The sequence below is a fragment of the Coenobita brevimanus genome, chromosome 103, assembly GCF_032717465.1.
Source record: "Coenobita brevimanus isolate Jiangsu-jjx chromosome 103, ASM3271746v2, whole genome shotgun sequence".
NCBI classification, from domain to species: Eukaryota; Metazoa; Arthropoda; class Malacostraca; order Decapoda; family Coenobitidae; genus Coenobita; species Coenobita brevimanus.
This window is the reverse complement of record NC_137056.1, coordinates 14,707,635-14,725,300: the sequence shown is the minus strand read 5'-3', so window position 1 is coordinate 14,725,300 and position 17,666 is coordinate 14,707,635. Positions and strand designations below refer to the sequence as shown.

Here is a 17,666-nt window from a genome sequence, read left to right as displayed (position 1 = left end):
GTTTGTCACTCTTTTCGCTGAATTTTAATGATGTAATAAATTATTTTGCATCAGCCATCCGAACTAATCAAAGACAGTCTCCGTTCTAAGATTTGATCATGACCAATCCCCCTAGGAGAACGCGCTACTACCACTTTCAAATAAACCATAAGATCTTGGAACGGAGACAGTCTCTGAGTTCGAATGGCTGATGTAGAGTACTTTAGTAATCATAAAATTTCCGCCAAGAGACTAACACCAACAACACAAGTGGTTGGCTAAGACTACGGTGTATATCGAACATTTCTGAAGACAGATTTAACTCTGCTTTGTTGCAGCTTTGTTAAAAAAAAAAAAAAAAAAAAAAAAAAAAAGTGCCAGGTTTTCAAAATTCGGGCTTCGTTTTCGGGGAAATAAAAAGAGAACAATGTATTCTCCCCTGTCATATTTTTGTTAGGAAGCTTTTTCAATACTTCAATAGTGTATGATGGTATTTTGCCACACAGGTTCTCACATCAACATAAAAAAATCACTGTAATTTAACGCGTACTCGGGGCGGACAAGCTAACGGTGGTGGCCTCTAACGGTAGGCAGCTTCACAAGTCCCCCATTGTTATAACTGACACAGCAGAATCTTGTCTAGTGTCAACTGTCGTAGAATGGTCTAACTTGTAAAGAAAACTATATTTTCTCCAAATGTAGTACTAATGCATTACTTCAATTAAATATCCTGTAAAAGCCACGCAAAAATTGCTCATGGTAGGAGATATTCATATAAAGGCATAAGTTAAATGATTAAAACTGATCACACAGCATGCATAATTATGCAATAAATGTACCAGTTTTGACGCTGTTTAATGAATGGTAATTACATTCATTAAGGTATGCATTTGGCGATATATCTATCTATCTATCTATTGCCAGACGCCTCAATCCCGTTTGGGGTGGCCACAAACAAATCGCCTCCACGTCGTCCTGTCTCCCGCCATTTTTCACTGCCCTGCTCCCAACTCACACCCCCCTCTCTCATATACCTCTCCACCCCATCCCTCCATCTCATCCTCGGCCTCCCCCTCCCTCTTCCCCCCTCCACCTCACTCACATACACTCTCTTCGTCAGTCTTTCACCCTCCATCCTCTCCACATGGCCAAACCACCTCAGTGTATTTCTCATAACACTTCCTATCACATCCACATCCACACCACAACGCTCCTTTATATCCTCATTCGTCAGCCTGTCTCTCCATGTGACTTCACAGGCTCCTCTTAAATAACTCATTTCCACTGCTCTCACTCTTGACTTGTGTATCAACATATCAACATATCAAAATAATTCGTGTGGCTATTGTGATCACATTGGGGAATCAGTACAGTATGGCTGGTAGATAGTGGCGACAATTATCCGCTCAATTGCAGTCCTGCCAACTTCTTCCTTCCCCTATCTCATTCTGTCTCTGTATCTGTCCTCTTCTCTTCCTTGTTTTCCCTTTCGTTCCAGTCACTTTTTATTACTCTTCTTTCTATATCAGGTGACTTTACACCGATTGAATAGCCTAATGATTTCCTGTAACCCAGGAGATCATTTACACTGATGGGAAGTAAGCATATAACCAATTTATGGGGTGACATGGAGCCTGCTTTGAAGCCCCTGTTATCTGGTTGGGGCGAGACAAGTGTGCATCCATTCAGGAGCCAAACCTCAACACTGTTCCCGTCTCCTTCCTGTGCTGATGCACTGTCAGCCTCAAGGGAACATGGTTCACTGCACGGGACAAACCTGTAGATGTGCTTGCCTGTGGTTGATAGGTCTACTTGTCCAGACAAACTGGAGTTGATCAACAGCTACCACAGTAGTATTAGGGATGTCTTACTGTACAATTACCATATGGTTTCGCAGATTTTCAATTACCCATGTCGAAATGTCAGTGTCCCTTTATACTACTGGCAGTGAAGTGAAATTTTGTGGTGACTGTTTTGGCCTGAGGTGGAGCAGAGAATTTCAGAAGCTCGAATAAGGGGACCATCATCCACTTATTTGATGTAGCGCTGCCTACTTCGTCTTTCACCTTTATCATTCTTTTTCTCTATCTGCCCTCCTCTCTTCCTATTTCTCCCACCTTTCCTGTCACTTTTTATTACTCTTCTTTCCTTTTCAGGTGGCTTTATATTAAGTCCAAATGGTTTCCTGTAGGCCAAGAATCCATTTACGATGCTGGTGGTAACCATATAACCAACTCCTATGTGTTCCCCACGTTTCAGCAAGTTCGTTGGCGGAGGGTTAGTGCCCCATCCCGTAAAATAAAATCAAAAGACAAAGGGCCGTCCGTTGCGGGCTTGTCGCGTCTGGGTAGTAGTAGTAGATAGATAGAATAAGGTGATGGGTGTGTAGAGTGCTCTGTACATATTTCTATTTAGTTTTCCTGTTTATCTGTATCCTTCTAACCCTGTTAAAGGGAGAAGCAGTTATGATGCACTTAAGTTTATGGTACAATGCATCCCTGTACAGTCGCACGGGTGATTGTACAGTGGATTAAATTAAATCACGAGGTACTCCAAAGAGGTGATTGAGGTTAATCTTGATCACACAGTGCCTTGACTGAGTGACTGGTCAGTCTTGCCTTTAATGTCTGGACAGAGCAGCTTTGCTTTTACCCTTTTACTCTAAATATGTACTACTGTAACTATCAGCTGAATATCAGAACAGTCTAGGCAAGACTGGATGTCCGCCCAATATGTGAATTATCCGAGGATCATTTCCATATTTACAGGGTAACATTGAGGACCTAGCACGACGTGTGATATACAGAGATGTCCAACACCAGCAGACTCTCTCCGGATCCTACTTTCTGGCCTCTGTGCATGTTGATGGAAATGTTGATGTGTTGGGCATCAATGGAGTCAATCTAAAGGACCTGGATGCTGTCACGGTTAAAACCACAGGGGATTTCTCATTGACTGGTCAGTAGTTCTTAAGTGCTGGGCTTCTGTTCATCTTTCTTGTAAACTAGTTTCTGGCATAAACCCTTTCCTACATTGATAGATCAAAGCTGAAAAAAGAGGAATTAAAGATATATGAGTAACTCTTTGGTCTGACATCTAAATTTATTCTTGTTTCCTTAGATTTATTCAGCGTAGGGAGAAAAATCGAGTGAAGAGGTACTGTGCTGGAGATTTTCTAAACCTGTCATTACCAGTGGTTTCTCAAGTTAACAGTAGTCTAGAGGATGCATGAATAAATTTAAATGTCATGTATTCAAGGGGACCTATATAATGTAGGAAACTTCACTTACTGTGACCCTCATGTTTTTAGGTCCTGTAAGATATGAGGGCAGCGTGGAAGTGCATGGAGACTTGACTGTGAACAGCATAAACGGCATTCTCTGGAGAAACCTGATCGATCGCACCTCCCTCGACATTGTGGTTGCCCGCTTCACTTTCATGGCAGCCTCTGTGACTCAGGCAGTAGTTAGTGACGATATTAATGGCTTGGATATCAGCGAGGACGTAGTATTGATCGATACAGACGACACCATACGAGGTAAGTGGTATTTATCATTATCTTGGTCATACTCCTTTACAGAAACTGACCGATACCGATAGGGTGGTTTAACCTTTGGTTTTGTCATGTTTATCACCCTTTTTCTCACAATGTATAGTTTCACTAGAAGTCATCACATATGGCTGTCCTTTCCCAACACAACCCTCAGCCTCACATTGATTTCTTTGACATCTGTTTTGTGCATTCTTTGAATATTCATATCGTCAGTTTATTCCTCTTATTAGTTCAGCAGTTCTACACCTGACTGTGGCCAGTAGCCAGTAACAAAGTTGTTATTCATTGCTGAGTTTTCACTCGAATATGGATCTGCAATAACATTTAAAGCTTTAGGTATAGAATGCTACCAAGTTACCAGTCGATTCCCTCTGATATGATCTGTTTGACCTCCCCCTTCCCCTACTTGCCCGTGTTTATAAAATTTTCAGTTTCCAAGTCTCCTTCCATTTGCCTACCTACTATATAAGCAGTTTGTCCGAGCAGTTGAAACTACTTTTGCTGTAGAAAAATAAATATTGTCTTGCAGTTTCTCAGTAACGCTGTCCTGTTGGTGAACCCTTGTTTTGGTAGTTGTTAGTTATTAATGTTTATCAAGGACTACAGAATTTACCATTAAAATTTGGCGTGTCTTGTGTAATGACAAAAGCTCGAACAGAAATCCTCAGGGAAAGTACTTTGACAGTGATTTTGCAGATACACGTTCTGGTACTTTTAAGTTATATGGGGTTATGTCAAGTTTCCATAGAGGGTTACTGTACTCCTGGCAAAATGGGGATGGTGATCAAGTTAGCTTTTTGTGCCAAAAAAATACGGTACAGGCACTTTCCACGGGGTTGGCTTGGTATTAACTTAGTGTCTAATGGTTCGTATGGTTGGTAAACCTTTTAGATTTTTTTTTCATTTCATACGGTTCGTTTGACATAACGAAAATACCGATATACAAGAAGTTATGATATTGGATATGCAAAAACTGACAACAGCACAACAGTTCAGACAGGGGGGGTTCCTGTAGTGGCATATTAAGCTGGTATAGACTTTAAAAAAAAATAATAAAAATGCCACTTTAATCCTTCAGGGCGTGTAAGGTTTTTGAGTGACGTGGTGGTGACTGGGAGTACCGGTGTGGTGGTGGGACCCGGGGTCACTGTCAACAACATTGATGTCTCTGAGCTGGTTGTCCCTGGAATGCCAGGGTTTGGAGGAGATCTTGTGGTGGAAGATGTAGCAGTATTTTCTCAGCCTCTTCAAGTAAGTCACATGTTGAAAATGACCAAGGTGGATGGTAGTTTATAGTAAGTTTGACTATACTCTTTCTACCTTAATATGGCCCAGATTTTCATCCTTTTGCAGCTTATTTAATGTAGTTCATTGGCAAACATAGACAATATTACGGTGTACATTCTTTCAGTAACACTTTTTCATGACTAACACCATTTTCTAGTGTTAATCTCCTGTTGCAGCCAAGTGTACGAGAGCGAGAGAGAGATGTCAGTTTTAAGCCAAGCTAAAGAAAATGTAGTACTTTTAACTTTCGTTTCAGATACAAAAATATTTGTGCAGAGACAAGCTTATTACCCTCAGAGCCCAGCCTGCCGTGTCAACAAAGTTGTCTGCGAAGGCAAAACAGTGGCATCTCCAGCTAGCTGTCTGTAGTAATTATAATATGTTAAATTAAGCTGTACAACTTAAACATGCGAGTTTCTCTAAATTTTTCATCTGACTGCTTTTCGCATGGTACATCAGAGGAAAGTTCCGCCTTAAACACCTGCCTGCCAGTTCGGACCTTTACGCGTAAGTCAGCCACTAGTGAAGCAGTTGCCAGACACTCAAATGTCTGGCACCCCTGCATGGGAGGGGAGTGATTAAGGGAGGCGGAAGGCTGGAGGAGCTGATAGTTTCTACGCATCTTTCTTCCATCCTCATCTTTCTCACACAGTTACCAGACATATGAATGTTGGCTACTGCTTCGCAACATGAGCGAGTGTATAACGTGGGATTTTCCTCTGGTGTACGTGTGTCTTATTGTTTATAAAGGTTCCATGCTTGCATGCATTGGCCTTGATCTCCTAATGGCGGTTCTAGATGCTCCTCTGTCTCTGGTAGGCTACCTATTTAGTTTATCCCTGTGGTCACGGTCCTCTTCCCAGGTCTATTTCGATGTCTTTTGCAATCTCATCCCCGACGTTCACACTTAACTTCTGCACTCATTTGTCATCCTCAATGCCCTCAACATGACCAAACCATCTACCTACCCTACCTTATCACAACATCAGTACCTTGAAGTCTCTTCCCTCCTCTGAACTCTTCATTTGCAGTCTTAGACACCCCGGGCATAACATACGTCGTTAGTATCGTTCGTAATGTTTATAAAGGCTCCAACATGCATGTATGCATCGGCCTTGGTCACCTAATGGTGGCTGTACACCCTGCTTGATCTCTGGCAGCGTCATTATCGTCCCTTATCCATGAGGTCACACTGACCTTGTCCCAGGTCTTTTTCGGTCTGCCTTTCGCAGCCCTACTATCAACGTTCACACTTTCCACTTTCTGCACCCAATTGTCATCCTCCTCCTCCACACGTCTAGACTGTCTCAATCTATCCCTCCTCATTGCAACACCAACATTCCAGTTACATCTTTCTTCTCGACTCATCAGCCGTAAACCTAGTCTTCAGTGAAGGACGCATTACACAGCCATCTAATCGGTCATATCTGTACGTTTGAGCTTACGAATATCCTCTTCCTTCACTGCCTAGATCTCTCAACCTTACAGCATTACACTCGTAACACATGCCGCCTACGAAGATCCCATAGCACAGAGTGGAGAGCATTGTGTCAAGAGAGGCAACAGCTCCTAGAGCTTCCTCCAATCACTCCTTTCCCTAGCCCCACCTCCAGCACATAAAATGCTCCCCAAATAACAAAACTTACACAATCAAGACACTCCAGCAAGATAAATCCTTTCATGCCTGACAATCTCTAAACGCTCTCCCCGACACACCAAACCCACGAAATCGGCATTATCTCTGTCTACCTCTAATACCACTACATCATTTATGCACCCACCGATCACAAGTACTGCACAAGATGGAGTTTCTTACTACACCCTAGTGGCAAACTTCACGTGGCCATTCTCCCACTGCTTTGACTGTACCACCACCAGCCTTGGATATCGTCACTTTTGTTTTATCCGCATTTGCTCTCAAACCTTTGCCACATACCATATATGAAGTTACTAAATCTTTTCCTTATGTGGTAAATATTTGTCTGCATAAGTCAGACGCTTCTGAAACGTAATACCACATCAGATTTTGTTTTATGCAAGGAAGGAGACAAAGGCCAATGGCCTGCAAACTGCTCCCTCTTAGAAAACAAAAACGAGACAACAGAGCCAAATTCAAGATCCGTTTATTTCGAGATGTCTGGACACACTGCATTTGAAAGACTGGAGATCGTAGGCACTAAGAAAAACAGACTGAGGGAGAAACTTCCAGAGTTGACCTGTTGCATACATGAAGGACTGGGAGTAGCGGTTAAGTCTTGCATTAAAGAGTTGGAAGGAAAAGGGATGAGAGTTTGTTGCTAGACAGGTGCTACATGCCCGCCTTAGTGGTGGACGGATACAAGCAGACAGTTAAGAGGAGCAGTGACCATTAGTGACAGGAGAGAGAGAAAGATGGAACAGTGCAGCAAAGAGACAGAGGTTGAAGGGAGCCAGTTAAAGGATGAGACGTACTGAGACGAAAAGCCTTTCACTCATCCTGTTGTGAAGAGCTGTGTAGGGAGCCTCCCCACACATTAGTTGTACTCTACACAGGGGCGAATAAAACCCGAGTATAAAGTCGACAGCTGTGCAGGAGTAAAGACACGGAGTTGGCCTAGCACACCCAGTCTCTTGGAAGCAGATTTTACAAGAGAGGTAATATGTTCTTTCCAAGATAAATCCCGAGAGAATGAAACCCAAATATATTTAAACATGATGCAGGATTGAGCTGGCTGGCTGTTAAAAATTAGTGGCTTCTCCTGTGGTAAGATTTTGTTGGGCTGATAGATATGGTAGGTGGGGGCGCCCATCATCCACCCACTTAGTGTAGTGGTACCCTGTTTTTAGGGTAGCTTTACATCGAATGGCAAGCCAAATGATTTCCTGTAAACCAGGAAATCGTTTACAACGCTGGGTGGTAACCTTATAACAAACAGACACGTGTTCCCAACGTGACAGCAAGTGGGTTGTCGGAGGGTTAGTGCCCCTCTCTGGAAAACAACAAACAAAAATATGAACAAGAAGCCTCGGACCAGGACTGGCCAAAAGATGACTAAGGCCCGAACACAGGACATAATACGGATGACGACGTGGAATGTAAGGGGTGCAAATGATGAGGTGAGAGAGAGAGAGAGAGATTGTCCAGGTGCTTGAGGGTGCGAAAGCCGATGTATGTGGATTAACTGAAACTAAATGGAGAGGTGTGTGTGTGTGTGTGTGTGTGAGAGAATGGGAGTATGGATGGGGTATATGTGCAGGAATAGGTGAGAATGAGAGGGCAAAACGAGTGTGTATTGTTGTGTGTAACGGATGGAAGAAGAATAAAAGACTATGGATCAGTTGGCTCAAGGATTGTTTGGGTAAGACCGAAAGTTGGACAACAAATGTGGGTGATTGTGTGCATGTATGTGCCAACGCAAGACCGTGCAAGGAGAGTAAGAGAAGAGTTCTGGACAAATGTGGAAGTGTGCATGGAAAAGTTTGAAAGGAATGAGTGTTTTTGATTGGAGATATGAATGGAAAAGTAGGGACTGTGAAGGTGGATGGCGTAAATGGTGAGTGGGGTGTGCCTGCAGAGACAGATGAGACTGGCAGTGCTTTAGTGGACATTTGTGCTGGGAGGGGGTTGGTGGTAGCCAATACCCTCTTCAGGCACAAAATGATCCACATGTGTACATAACTAGTGATGAGAAGGGTGGATGGTGAACTGAATGAAAGGAAGGGAATGATTGATTATGTGTGTGTGGATGAAAGGATGCGAAGATGTGTAATGCATGCAAGAGCATATAGAGGTTGAGGGAGTAAAATGGAGAAATAGAAGGGAAGGACGGGATTAAGGAGTATATGCAAGGAGAGTGGAAAAGTTACAAGAGGATGAGAAAGAGGCAGAATATAAGAGAAGAGGAACGATTGGGTAAATATGAATTGGAGCAGATGGGGGATGTGGAAGGTGTGTGCAAGATATGCACAGAAGAAATGTGTGCGGCTTGTGAGATGGTATGTGGGGTGAAGAGAAGACGAAGGGGGGTACAAGGAATAGCATGGTGGAATGACTAGGTGAGACAGGCTGTGGCACAAAAGAAAAAAACATATAGTGAGTGGATGAGAAATAGGGGCGTGGAAGAAGGTGAGAGATGGAAGAGAGAGTTATATGTAGAAAGGAAGAGAGAGGTGAAAAGATTAGCAAGAGAGAATAAGAAGAGTGGATGAGGAATTTGGATGGAATTTGAGTGTAAAGTGGAGGGAATGTAAGAAAATGTTCTGGAAAGAGGAAAAGAGAGTCGGAAAGGGTGGCAATGAAGTTAGAAGGGGAGTGAAAGATAAAAATGATAGATTACTAGTGGAGAAGGGAGAAGTGAGCAGATTGAGAGAACACTTTAATGAATTGTTGAACATAGAGAATGAAAGTAATGCGAGTATAAGTGGCTGGGGAATGTCTGGGAGGAGGAGGGAGGTAAGACGAGAAGAAATCAGTAGGATGGAAGTTGTGGAAGTAATGAAGAAAGTCAATGGGGAAAGCCCCAGGAATTGGAGTGTGTGGTGAAATGCTGAAGCATGGGGGAGAGATAGTAGTAGAATGGACGTGGAAGATGTGCGGATTGGCCTGGGAGGAAGGTTGAGTCCCGGAGGATTGGAAGTCAGGTTTAATTATTCCCTTGTACAAAGGGAAAGGGGAAAAAGAAGTGTGTGGTAATCATAGGGGCATTTGTCTTCTTAGTGTAATAGGAAAAGTATACGGTAGGATACTTGTTGACAGAGTTAGGGAAATAAGAGGAATTAGTTGAAGAACAGGGAGGCTTTAGGAAGGGAAGAGGTTGTGTAGATCAGATATTCATTCTTAGATCTTTAGTGGAAAAGTTTCTAGAGAAGGGAAAGAAATTGTATGCGGCCTTCATGGATTTTGAGAAAGCATATGACAGAGTGGATAGACAAGGATTGTGGAAAGTATTAAGAATATATGGAGTAGATGGGAAGTTGTTGAATGTTGTGAAGAGTATGTATGAAGGTGCTAAGGCTGCAGTGCGTGTGGATAGTGAACAGAGTGAGTTTTTCTGTTTGAAGGTTGGGTTGAAACGGGTATGTGCCATGTCTCCATGGCTGTTCAGTCTATATATGGATGGGGTTATTAGAGATACAAGGTAGGGAAGTGGATGTTGGAGTGGCCCTAATGAGAGAGGGCAGTGTTCGGAAACTCCCTCTACTGTTGGTTGCAGATGATAATGTGTTGCTGGAGCTGCAAGGCTTGGTGGATGAGTTTGAGAGTGTGTGTAAGAAACGGAATCTAAATGTGAATATAGGGAAGAGTAAAGTTATGGTCTTTGAGAGAGGTGGTCAGTGAATGTACAGTGAGGTTGAATGAGGAGGAAATGCAAAATGAAGGTACGTTTAAGTACTTGGGTAGTGTGATGAGTAAGGATTGAAGTTTGGAGGGTGAAGTGCTTGAAAGGGTACAACAAGGAAGAAAGGTTGCTGGTTCCTTGAAGGCAGTGATAAGAAAGAGAAGTGAGCATGGAAGTGAAAAAGTTATTACATGACAGTATTGTTATACCAACTCTAACGTATGGAAGTGAAGCTTGGACGTTGTTGGAGGGACACAAGTCAAGAGTGAGAGCAGTGGAAATGAGTTATTTGAGAGGAGCCTGTGGAGCCACATGGAGAGAGAGACTGACAAATGAGGATGTGAAGGATTGTTGTGATGTAGATGTGGATGTGATAGGAAGCGTTCGGAGGAACATATTGAGGTGGTTCGGTCATGTGGAGAGGATGGAGAGTAAGACTGACGAGGAGAGAGTGTGTGAGTGAGGTGGAGGGGGAGAGAGGGAGGGGAAGGCCAAGGATGAGATGGAGGGATGGAGTGGAATGGTATATGAGAGAGGAGACTGGGAATTGGGAGCAGGGCAGTGAAATGATGGGGGACAGGGTGACGTGGAGGCGATTTGTTTGTGGCCACCCCGTATAAGGGATTAAGGCTTCTGGCAATATAGATAGATGTAAGAACTGAGTTTTCGATGCGTTAAAGACAACAAGGTTATTTTTACACCAGAGATATCAGCAGTCAGACACGAGGTGTGCCATAGCCTCATCCCTTGTTTAAGTAACTGCTGAGATGGACTCTGTGGAAAGTGAATGGAAAGGTGAATTGTGGAGTAATCCGCGTATGAGTGGATAGGGTTAGATTCACAGCTTAGGTCATTGATGAATAAAAGGAAGTGCTGGAGATAAGACAGAGCCCTGAGGAAGAATATTGATAGCTCTAGGAGAAAAACTGTGCCGTCTACAACAGCAGCTACTGAATGACCGGAAAGGAAACAGAGGTGAAGGCACAGATAGGATAAAAACCGTAAGAGGGTAGCTTGGAAATATAATTTATGCCAGACTCGATCGAAAGCTTTTGAGACGTAAAGTGCAGTGGCAAAACTTTAGCCAAAGTCCCGAAAGGCGGACGAACGAGAGTCAGAAAGGTAGGAGAGAGCACCTGTGGAGCGTCCCTGAGGAACCCATACAGACTATCAGAAAGAAGGTTGCGATAGGAAAGATGTTTTAAAATTTTTTATAGAACAGATTCAAAAACTTGTGAAATATAGGATGTTAAAGCAATTGGGCGATAGTTAGATGGCTGGGAATGGTCACAATTCTTTGGGACAGGCAGCATGAGAGCAAACTTCCAGCAAGAAGGAAAGGTGCAAATTGATAGACAAAGGCGAAAAAGTTTACCTAGGCAGGGTGTAAGTACAGTTTTAGGGGACAACAGGAGGGACCCCATCAGGCCCATATGCCTTGTTAGTACTGAGGCCAGTGAAGGCAGAAAATGCATCAGTTGAAGAAATTTTGTCAGCCATGAAGAAGTTAGAGGGAGGAAGAGATGTTGGAATAGCACCGGAATCGTCTGAGGAGGAACTGGATGAGAAAATCTGATTGAAAAGTTCTGCTTTGTCAGTAAAAGAAAGTCATCACAGTGGAAAAGAGGAGGGATGGATGAGGAGGTAAACTTGTTAGAAAGGTTTTTGACGAGGTGCCAGAAATAGCGAGAAGAATTAGAGTTGGAGAGTTCAGAGCATACAGATGAAATTATTTTTAGCAGAGCGAAGAACAGACTTAGCACGAATCCGGCCAGAAACATAAGATGAGATGAGATTCAGGGGTTGGTTGGCTCTTGGTACCTTTTGTAGGCCTTCTTGTTGTGGACAGCATTAGAACAAGCGTGATTAAACCGTTTTTTTTTTTTTTTCTTTTTCATTAGTCAAAGGATGTAAGAAAGGAATGTGTGCTCCGTAATGTGCAAGGCACACTTAAATGGCTCTCGACCATGGAAGCAATAATCATTTCATGGAAAATGATAGTAGTACTGTCTGAGGGCCTCCCAATCAGCAGTTCCTAAGTGCCACAACCGAGGTTTCTTTGGAGGGTCCACAGGCCGCATTGGAGCCATCGGATGCCTAAATGAATAATGAATGAATGATGCTAGGTCGGTTTGGGAACATTATCACAGTGTGCAGCTTTAGTCTTTCTCAATGTGATGAGTATGTTTAATCGTTTGGAAGTGAATTCTTATTTCAAACTTTGCAGAATAAAATGAAGTTTACAGTTTTAATTACTGTTTGATCATGCAGGTAAAATAAGTACTTCCCTCTTAAAAATGAACGCAGCTTATATGATGGGATCTTTTGGCAATGTTATTCCACTTGCATATTCTCACCATGTATCTTCGTTGTACATTGAGGGTCCCCTTCCCCCTCCCCCTTGCATTTTGAAATTGTGCAGTATCTTCTCAGAAGTTAGACATGGTTTTCCCCTGCTTTGTGTGTTTCTCGGCAGCTTCAATTCCTTTGCCTGTGTTCTTTCCGGAAGTTGCCCTGTCATCTACTCAAGCCTGCACGGTATGTTATATTGTACTTTCTCCCTCGGCTCCTGTCCTGTGTGCTCAGTCAGCGTCACTGCTAATGTTCCCAAGACCTCAGCAGCCTTATGATTATCATTAAACTTACCCAGTGTCTGCAATTCTTAAAATTTCGTAATTTGTCACATGCATCTTTATCATTTTTGCGTAGAACCACATTTCACCTGCTATAATTTAATCCATTTGATGTCTTCCAACATTAAACATTATTATTATAAGTTTATTTAATATGTCGAGAACGACACACACAGGCCAGGCGGTTAATCAAGGGCAGACGAACACTTATAGGTTTTAATCCTTATAGGTATGTACAGTACCAGCCGAGGCACAGTTGCAGAAGACATATATCTCTTGTTAACTGTCTTTCACTCATCACTACTCGTTCATTGGCTGACTGACTCACTGACTGACTACTCCGTCTTTTACTGCTTAACCCGCGCCGTCCCGAGGACGTACTTCCACGTCCACACGTTTTGTCACAGCTAATCCCGAGGACGTACTTCAACGTCCTGCAATTGCAAGGTTCATAATTTCCACAATTTTCAATTTTCGCGAGTCATTTTTGGTATGTATACACGGGACACCTTCCTCAACAAGATGCCAGGCAGAGACAATGCCTTACCCAGCATGACCTCCTCCCCCCCCTGCAGGCCCTTTTCTCAGCAATTCACCTGTTATCAGTGACCTGGCCAGTATAGCCATGTCATGCCACGGTACGAAATTCAGGGCCAGAGTGATTCCCCAATCAATGACAATGTGGAGGACAAACTTTACATAGCATTAGAGGAAGAAACAGTTAGAAATGATGATCAGGTAATGTGGCAAAAAAAGGTCAGGTATTAGTGAGTGAAACAATGCTTATAATGCCTATATTACTGCTTGAAAACCAATATACTCTTGTACTACATATAAATTCTTAACAGTAAATAAATAAATACCATTTATGAGTGGTGTGAAATAGTTATCCTCCCATAGAACTCGTTTTCTTTGGTGCCAGCCTGATAGAAAACCCAGTAAGGTAAGGAGGCTCTCCTACCTGTAATGAGTATTTTAAACCTCAGGTGAGCGATTTCTCTATGAATTTTCGATGTTTCTCACCAAAAGCGAAAGTTTTAGCAAAAAAAAAAAAAGGGTCGAAAAATGGTCGGGATTGGGGGGTACCAGTGGTCAAAAAGTGGTTGGGACGAGGCGGGTTAATTCTGGCTCACTTGAACAGTAACAAACCCTCTGTATCACTGTCCATAAACCACTGACTGTTCGCTGATGAAAAACTGAACGGCCCTGTACACATCATGCCCTTTTCTGGCTAAAATTAAAGTCTGTGATGCGGAATGGTCCTTAAATAATCTCACCAGTACAAGCCCAGAACATCACAGCTTAGTAGAGAACTCTCATCTTCTGATGCAATAATGCATGTAATTAACAATGCACAATAACAAATTCCTAAGGTAAGATAGAAAAATAAGACGTCCACAAACCTCATTGTTCCTCACATCTTCAGATAAAAATGTTGGCCTAATTCTGCGGGATAACTTAATTTCAAAGATTTTCTTCACATCTCCAGATAAAAAACACTACCGTAATCTGGCTGACATAAAACTACACCTCCATCAAAACTGTCATCCTTGATACAGCCACCCAAACCTACCTATATACAAGTATATATAGCATAAACTTCTAGACTAATGGGCCGTGGCAGTCTTCTCGTTTTTTTCTTTCTCAGGTCTAATAGTGTATGCTCGTTTAACGGCCAGATCATAATGTATAACATCGTAATTTAGTTTTGGTGTTTTCCATAGTTATACACTCATTTTCATTTTGAGACTGCAGATGAGGGGAGATTGATCACTTCTGCGGTGAGCTGCTGGGTACATCTTTGACAGCTATACTGCTGGTCTAAATCTTTTGTTGGTTATATTATCAGTATGATCTTTGTCTCCAGGACTTTTCCAGGGCCACAGCCTTCTAGGATCTTCAGAACATGTTTGCAATGTGATAATTTTCTGTACCACTGAACCTATCCTTCACCAGCTTTATTTCGCATTCCAACCCATCCCTGCCAGTCATGTCGAGTCACCAGCTTCTGAGTTCGTCACCCATCCCTGTAATGATCTCTTGGTATTTTTGATATTTAGCCTCTTCGTTTATCGTTTTTGCTCTAGGACCAGGCGTCCATAATATTTTTAACAATCTTTTCCGTGAGGCAAATCACTGTTTCCCCTAGTTTCCTGCATTTGGATCCTTTCTGCATAAAGTTATCACCAGGAGTGGATGAGAGCAAATATGTACATGTATAGAACAGCTATAATACTGTGCATTATAATGTACTCTCAACAAACATCAAACGAGGCGATCAGTGGTTTTATAGTGAACGTTATTGCACTTTGCCTCTCTGAATAGTGAATTTCATGTTGTAATGAATTCTGTTTTTATGCTATATAGATAAAAACAGGAGGCTTAAACATGAGCAGCTATTGAGTTTTCAGATGCTTCGTTCTGACTCAAAATGTAAAGAGAGTAAAGTTTGATACTTCTTGATGCCAGTGTACATGACATGTGGGTAGAAGTAATGATACCTGTACTACTGATTACAGAGCTCTGGAGATGTGATAACTGCAAATTTGAATGGTCTAGTACTGGAGGGGATCACGGAGCGGTACTGGCGGCGATCCATTTCTCAAGAAATCACCACACATGTACACATGATCAGTGCAGTTTTCATGTGAGTCAGTTTTTTAATGTATGGTATGTGTAAGGTTTCTTAAATATTATGAATGATATTTTCGTCACAATTTGTACTAGTAAGTTATATACAGTAAAGGGGCTGCAAAATATGCTGCATACTGTACTTCAGCTTCATTATCATAATTCTCAAAAACTTTATATATCCCCTACTGGACGGTAATTTTTTTTTACAAATGTCTGATTTGGAAGTTTGCTGAAATCCATATTGAGTATTTGTTGCATTACTTTGTGGAACTTTTGTGCCACCTGCAATTTGCCAAGGTGAACAATTACTGAGCGGTTTGCTTAAACCTCCTTCAGTTTCTGCTACTGGGGTGTTAATAGGGAACCTCAGTTTGAGCAGCAAGAGGACAACGAGCGTAGAAACGAGCAGCATCATTATTTCAGACGTTCCGACACTTAAAATGTAATCATCGGTAATATAAAAAGAATAAAAAATAGTAAGACTAAAAACACAAATCATTAACATAATTGTGTAAAAAAAAAAAAAGCCTAATAAGATGCGATGCCAAGGCATAGCAAACCCGTCCCTGGCAGTCATTTTAGTGTTGACATAAACACAACAGGATATCTAGTCAGATGTCACTTACCAAATTTGGAGTAAATCGGGTGAAAAATGACTATTTTATGCCCATTTGAAATTTAAGGCCCGACCCACCTGACATTGACCCCCCCTACCGCTAACAGGAGAGTGATCCCCCTGATGTAATGAGGCATGTTATAGGATGCAGATTTAAGATTCCTCTTTAGGTTTTGGTTTCATGTCTATATGACGAATTTGAAAAAAGTTATCGCGAAAAAAATATTTTTACTTTATTCTTTTATATTTTTGGGCCTACTGCATGGGCTTTGGGCCAGTTTGGCCCAAAATTTATTCAAGTGATCAGAAGGTCGTTTCCCTGTAATTTTAGTCAGAATTGCACCTGTGGTTGCGACAGACACATACAGATAGGGAAAATGCTAAAAAATAAAAGGGGGGGGGTCACTAGTTTGCAAGTTTGTGTAGTATAAGTATTTATAAATTATTTATTTGCCTTTACCTTTCCAATATCAGTTAATCTGAAAATTGTACACTATACTACTGTTGCAAGATTTTTAACTTGGTTAGTTTCCTGTAAATACTTACTGGATTAGAGTATTTTACTTCCCAGTATCAGCATTCCTAACGTATGGGATGACTTTACTAACCACCAGGTTGTTATTTTTGTTTTTTTCTGACAAAAGTTGTCAGAAGATAGTTTTATGTTCTGGTGAATGAAGCAGCTTAAATTTGATGGATAAGTTTGTAAGAGAACAAATGCGAAAAGAAAATGGAGATTAGGTGCCTTTGAAAGCTTGTCAGTGCTGTAAATGCCTTAAGACAGAATTTGAAAGCTGCAGGAGGATTATATAAATGTTGGAGCCACATACATGTAAGGGTGTGAAACTGGTATATCATGTGTGGAGAGTCAGTGAGAGCAAGAGACATGGAGCTGTTATGGACTGTGGAGGTTACATTCAGTGGAGTGGACAAAAAAACATGAGTGAGGCAGTTGGTCTGATAGTAGCACAATGTTTGTATGGTGCAAGCATGCATAGTTAAAGGATATAGGGTGGTGAAAAGTGAAGGAGAGATTGAAGGGGAACGTCTCGGTAAATTGCCATAAAGGATAGACATGGTAAGTAGTTCGAGAAAGTAAGGACGTTGAGGAGGAGGAATAGATCGAAGTAAGGAGTGAAGTACTATGTACAGAGCATACAGCAATGAGTGAGAAGTCAGTAGAATGTGCCCTACAGTTGTATGAAGTGCATAAAGTAAGGAACACAGAATTTGCAGGCTTCACCTGTGACACAGAACCTGAGTTTTGAAGGCTTTTTTGTGAAAGATTCTCTACTTTTGTGCTTTAGTTTGTAACCCGCACCCTATTCAGTATTCTGTAAGAGAAGTAGGTTTGTGTAGTTTGTGGAAAAGGAAAGTTTCCATGTTGAAGGTAATTTTTTATATAAACTTCAGTGTAACATGTATGAGAGGGATGATTCCTGTAACATAGCCAATTGCGTACAGGGATGTGGTGATGGGAGTGAGTATCAATGGACATCAAATGACAGATTTCCTCACTTTCAACACCTCTCAACTCATAACTGGAAGCTATGAGTTTCAGGTCAGTGGTGACAGCATTACTACTCCTTTTTCTTTTTTAGCACTGTAAAATAAAGTTTGAAATATTTTCTGATAGTATTTTAAAA

At 41.8% G+C, this 17,666-nt stretch overlaps 1 protein-coding gene across 1 annotated transcript in view; it reads left to right on the top strand.

Moving 5' to 3' along the window:
* Positions 1-17,666, top strand: part of LOC145415628 (uncharacterized) — a 181,227-nt gene that overhangs the window by 56,725 nt on the left and 106,836 nt on the right. The window contains exons 17-22 of the mRNA XM_080284849.1: positions 2,239-2,256; positions 2,748-2,937; positions 3,290-3,517; positions 4,611-4,783; positions 15,290-15,417; positions 17,485-17,581. Coding sequence (XP_080140975.1) covers positions 2,239-2,256; positions 2,748-2,937; positions 3,290-3,517; positions 4,611-4,783; positions 15,290-15,417; positions 17,485-17,581 — 834 coding nt within the window. The remainder of the gene's footprint in view (positions 1-2,238; positions 2,257-2,747; positions 2,938-3,289; positions 3,518-4,610; positions 4,784-15,289; positions 15,418-17,484; positions 17,582-17,666) is intronic.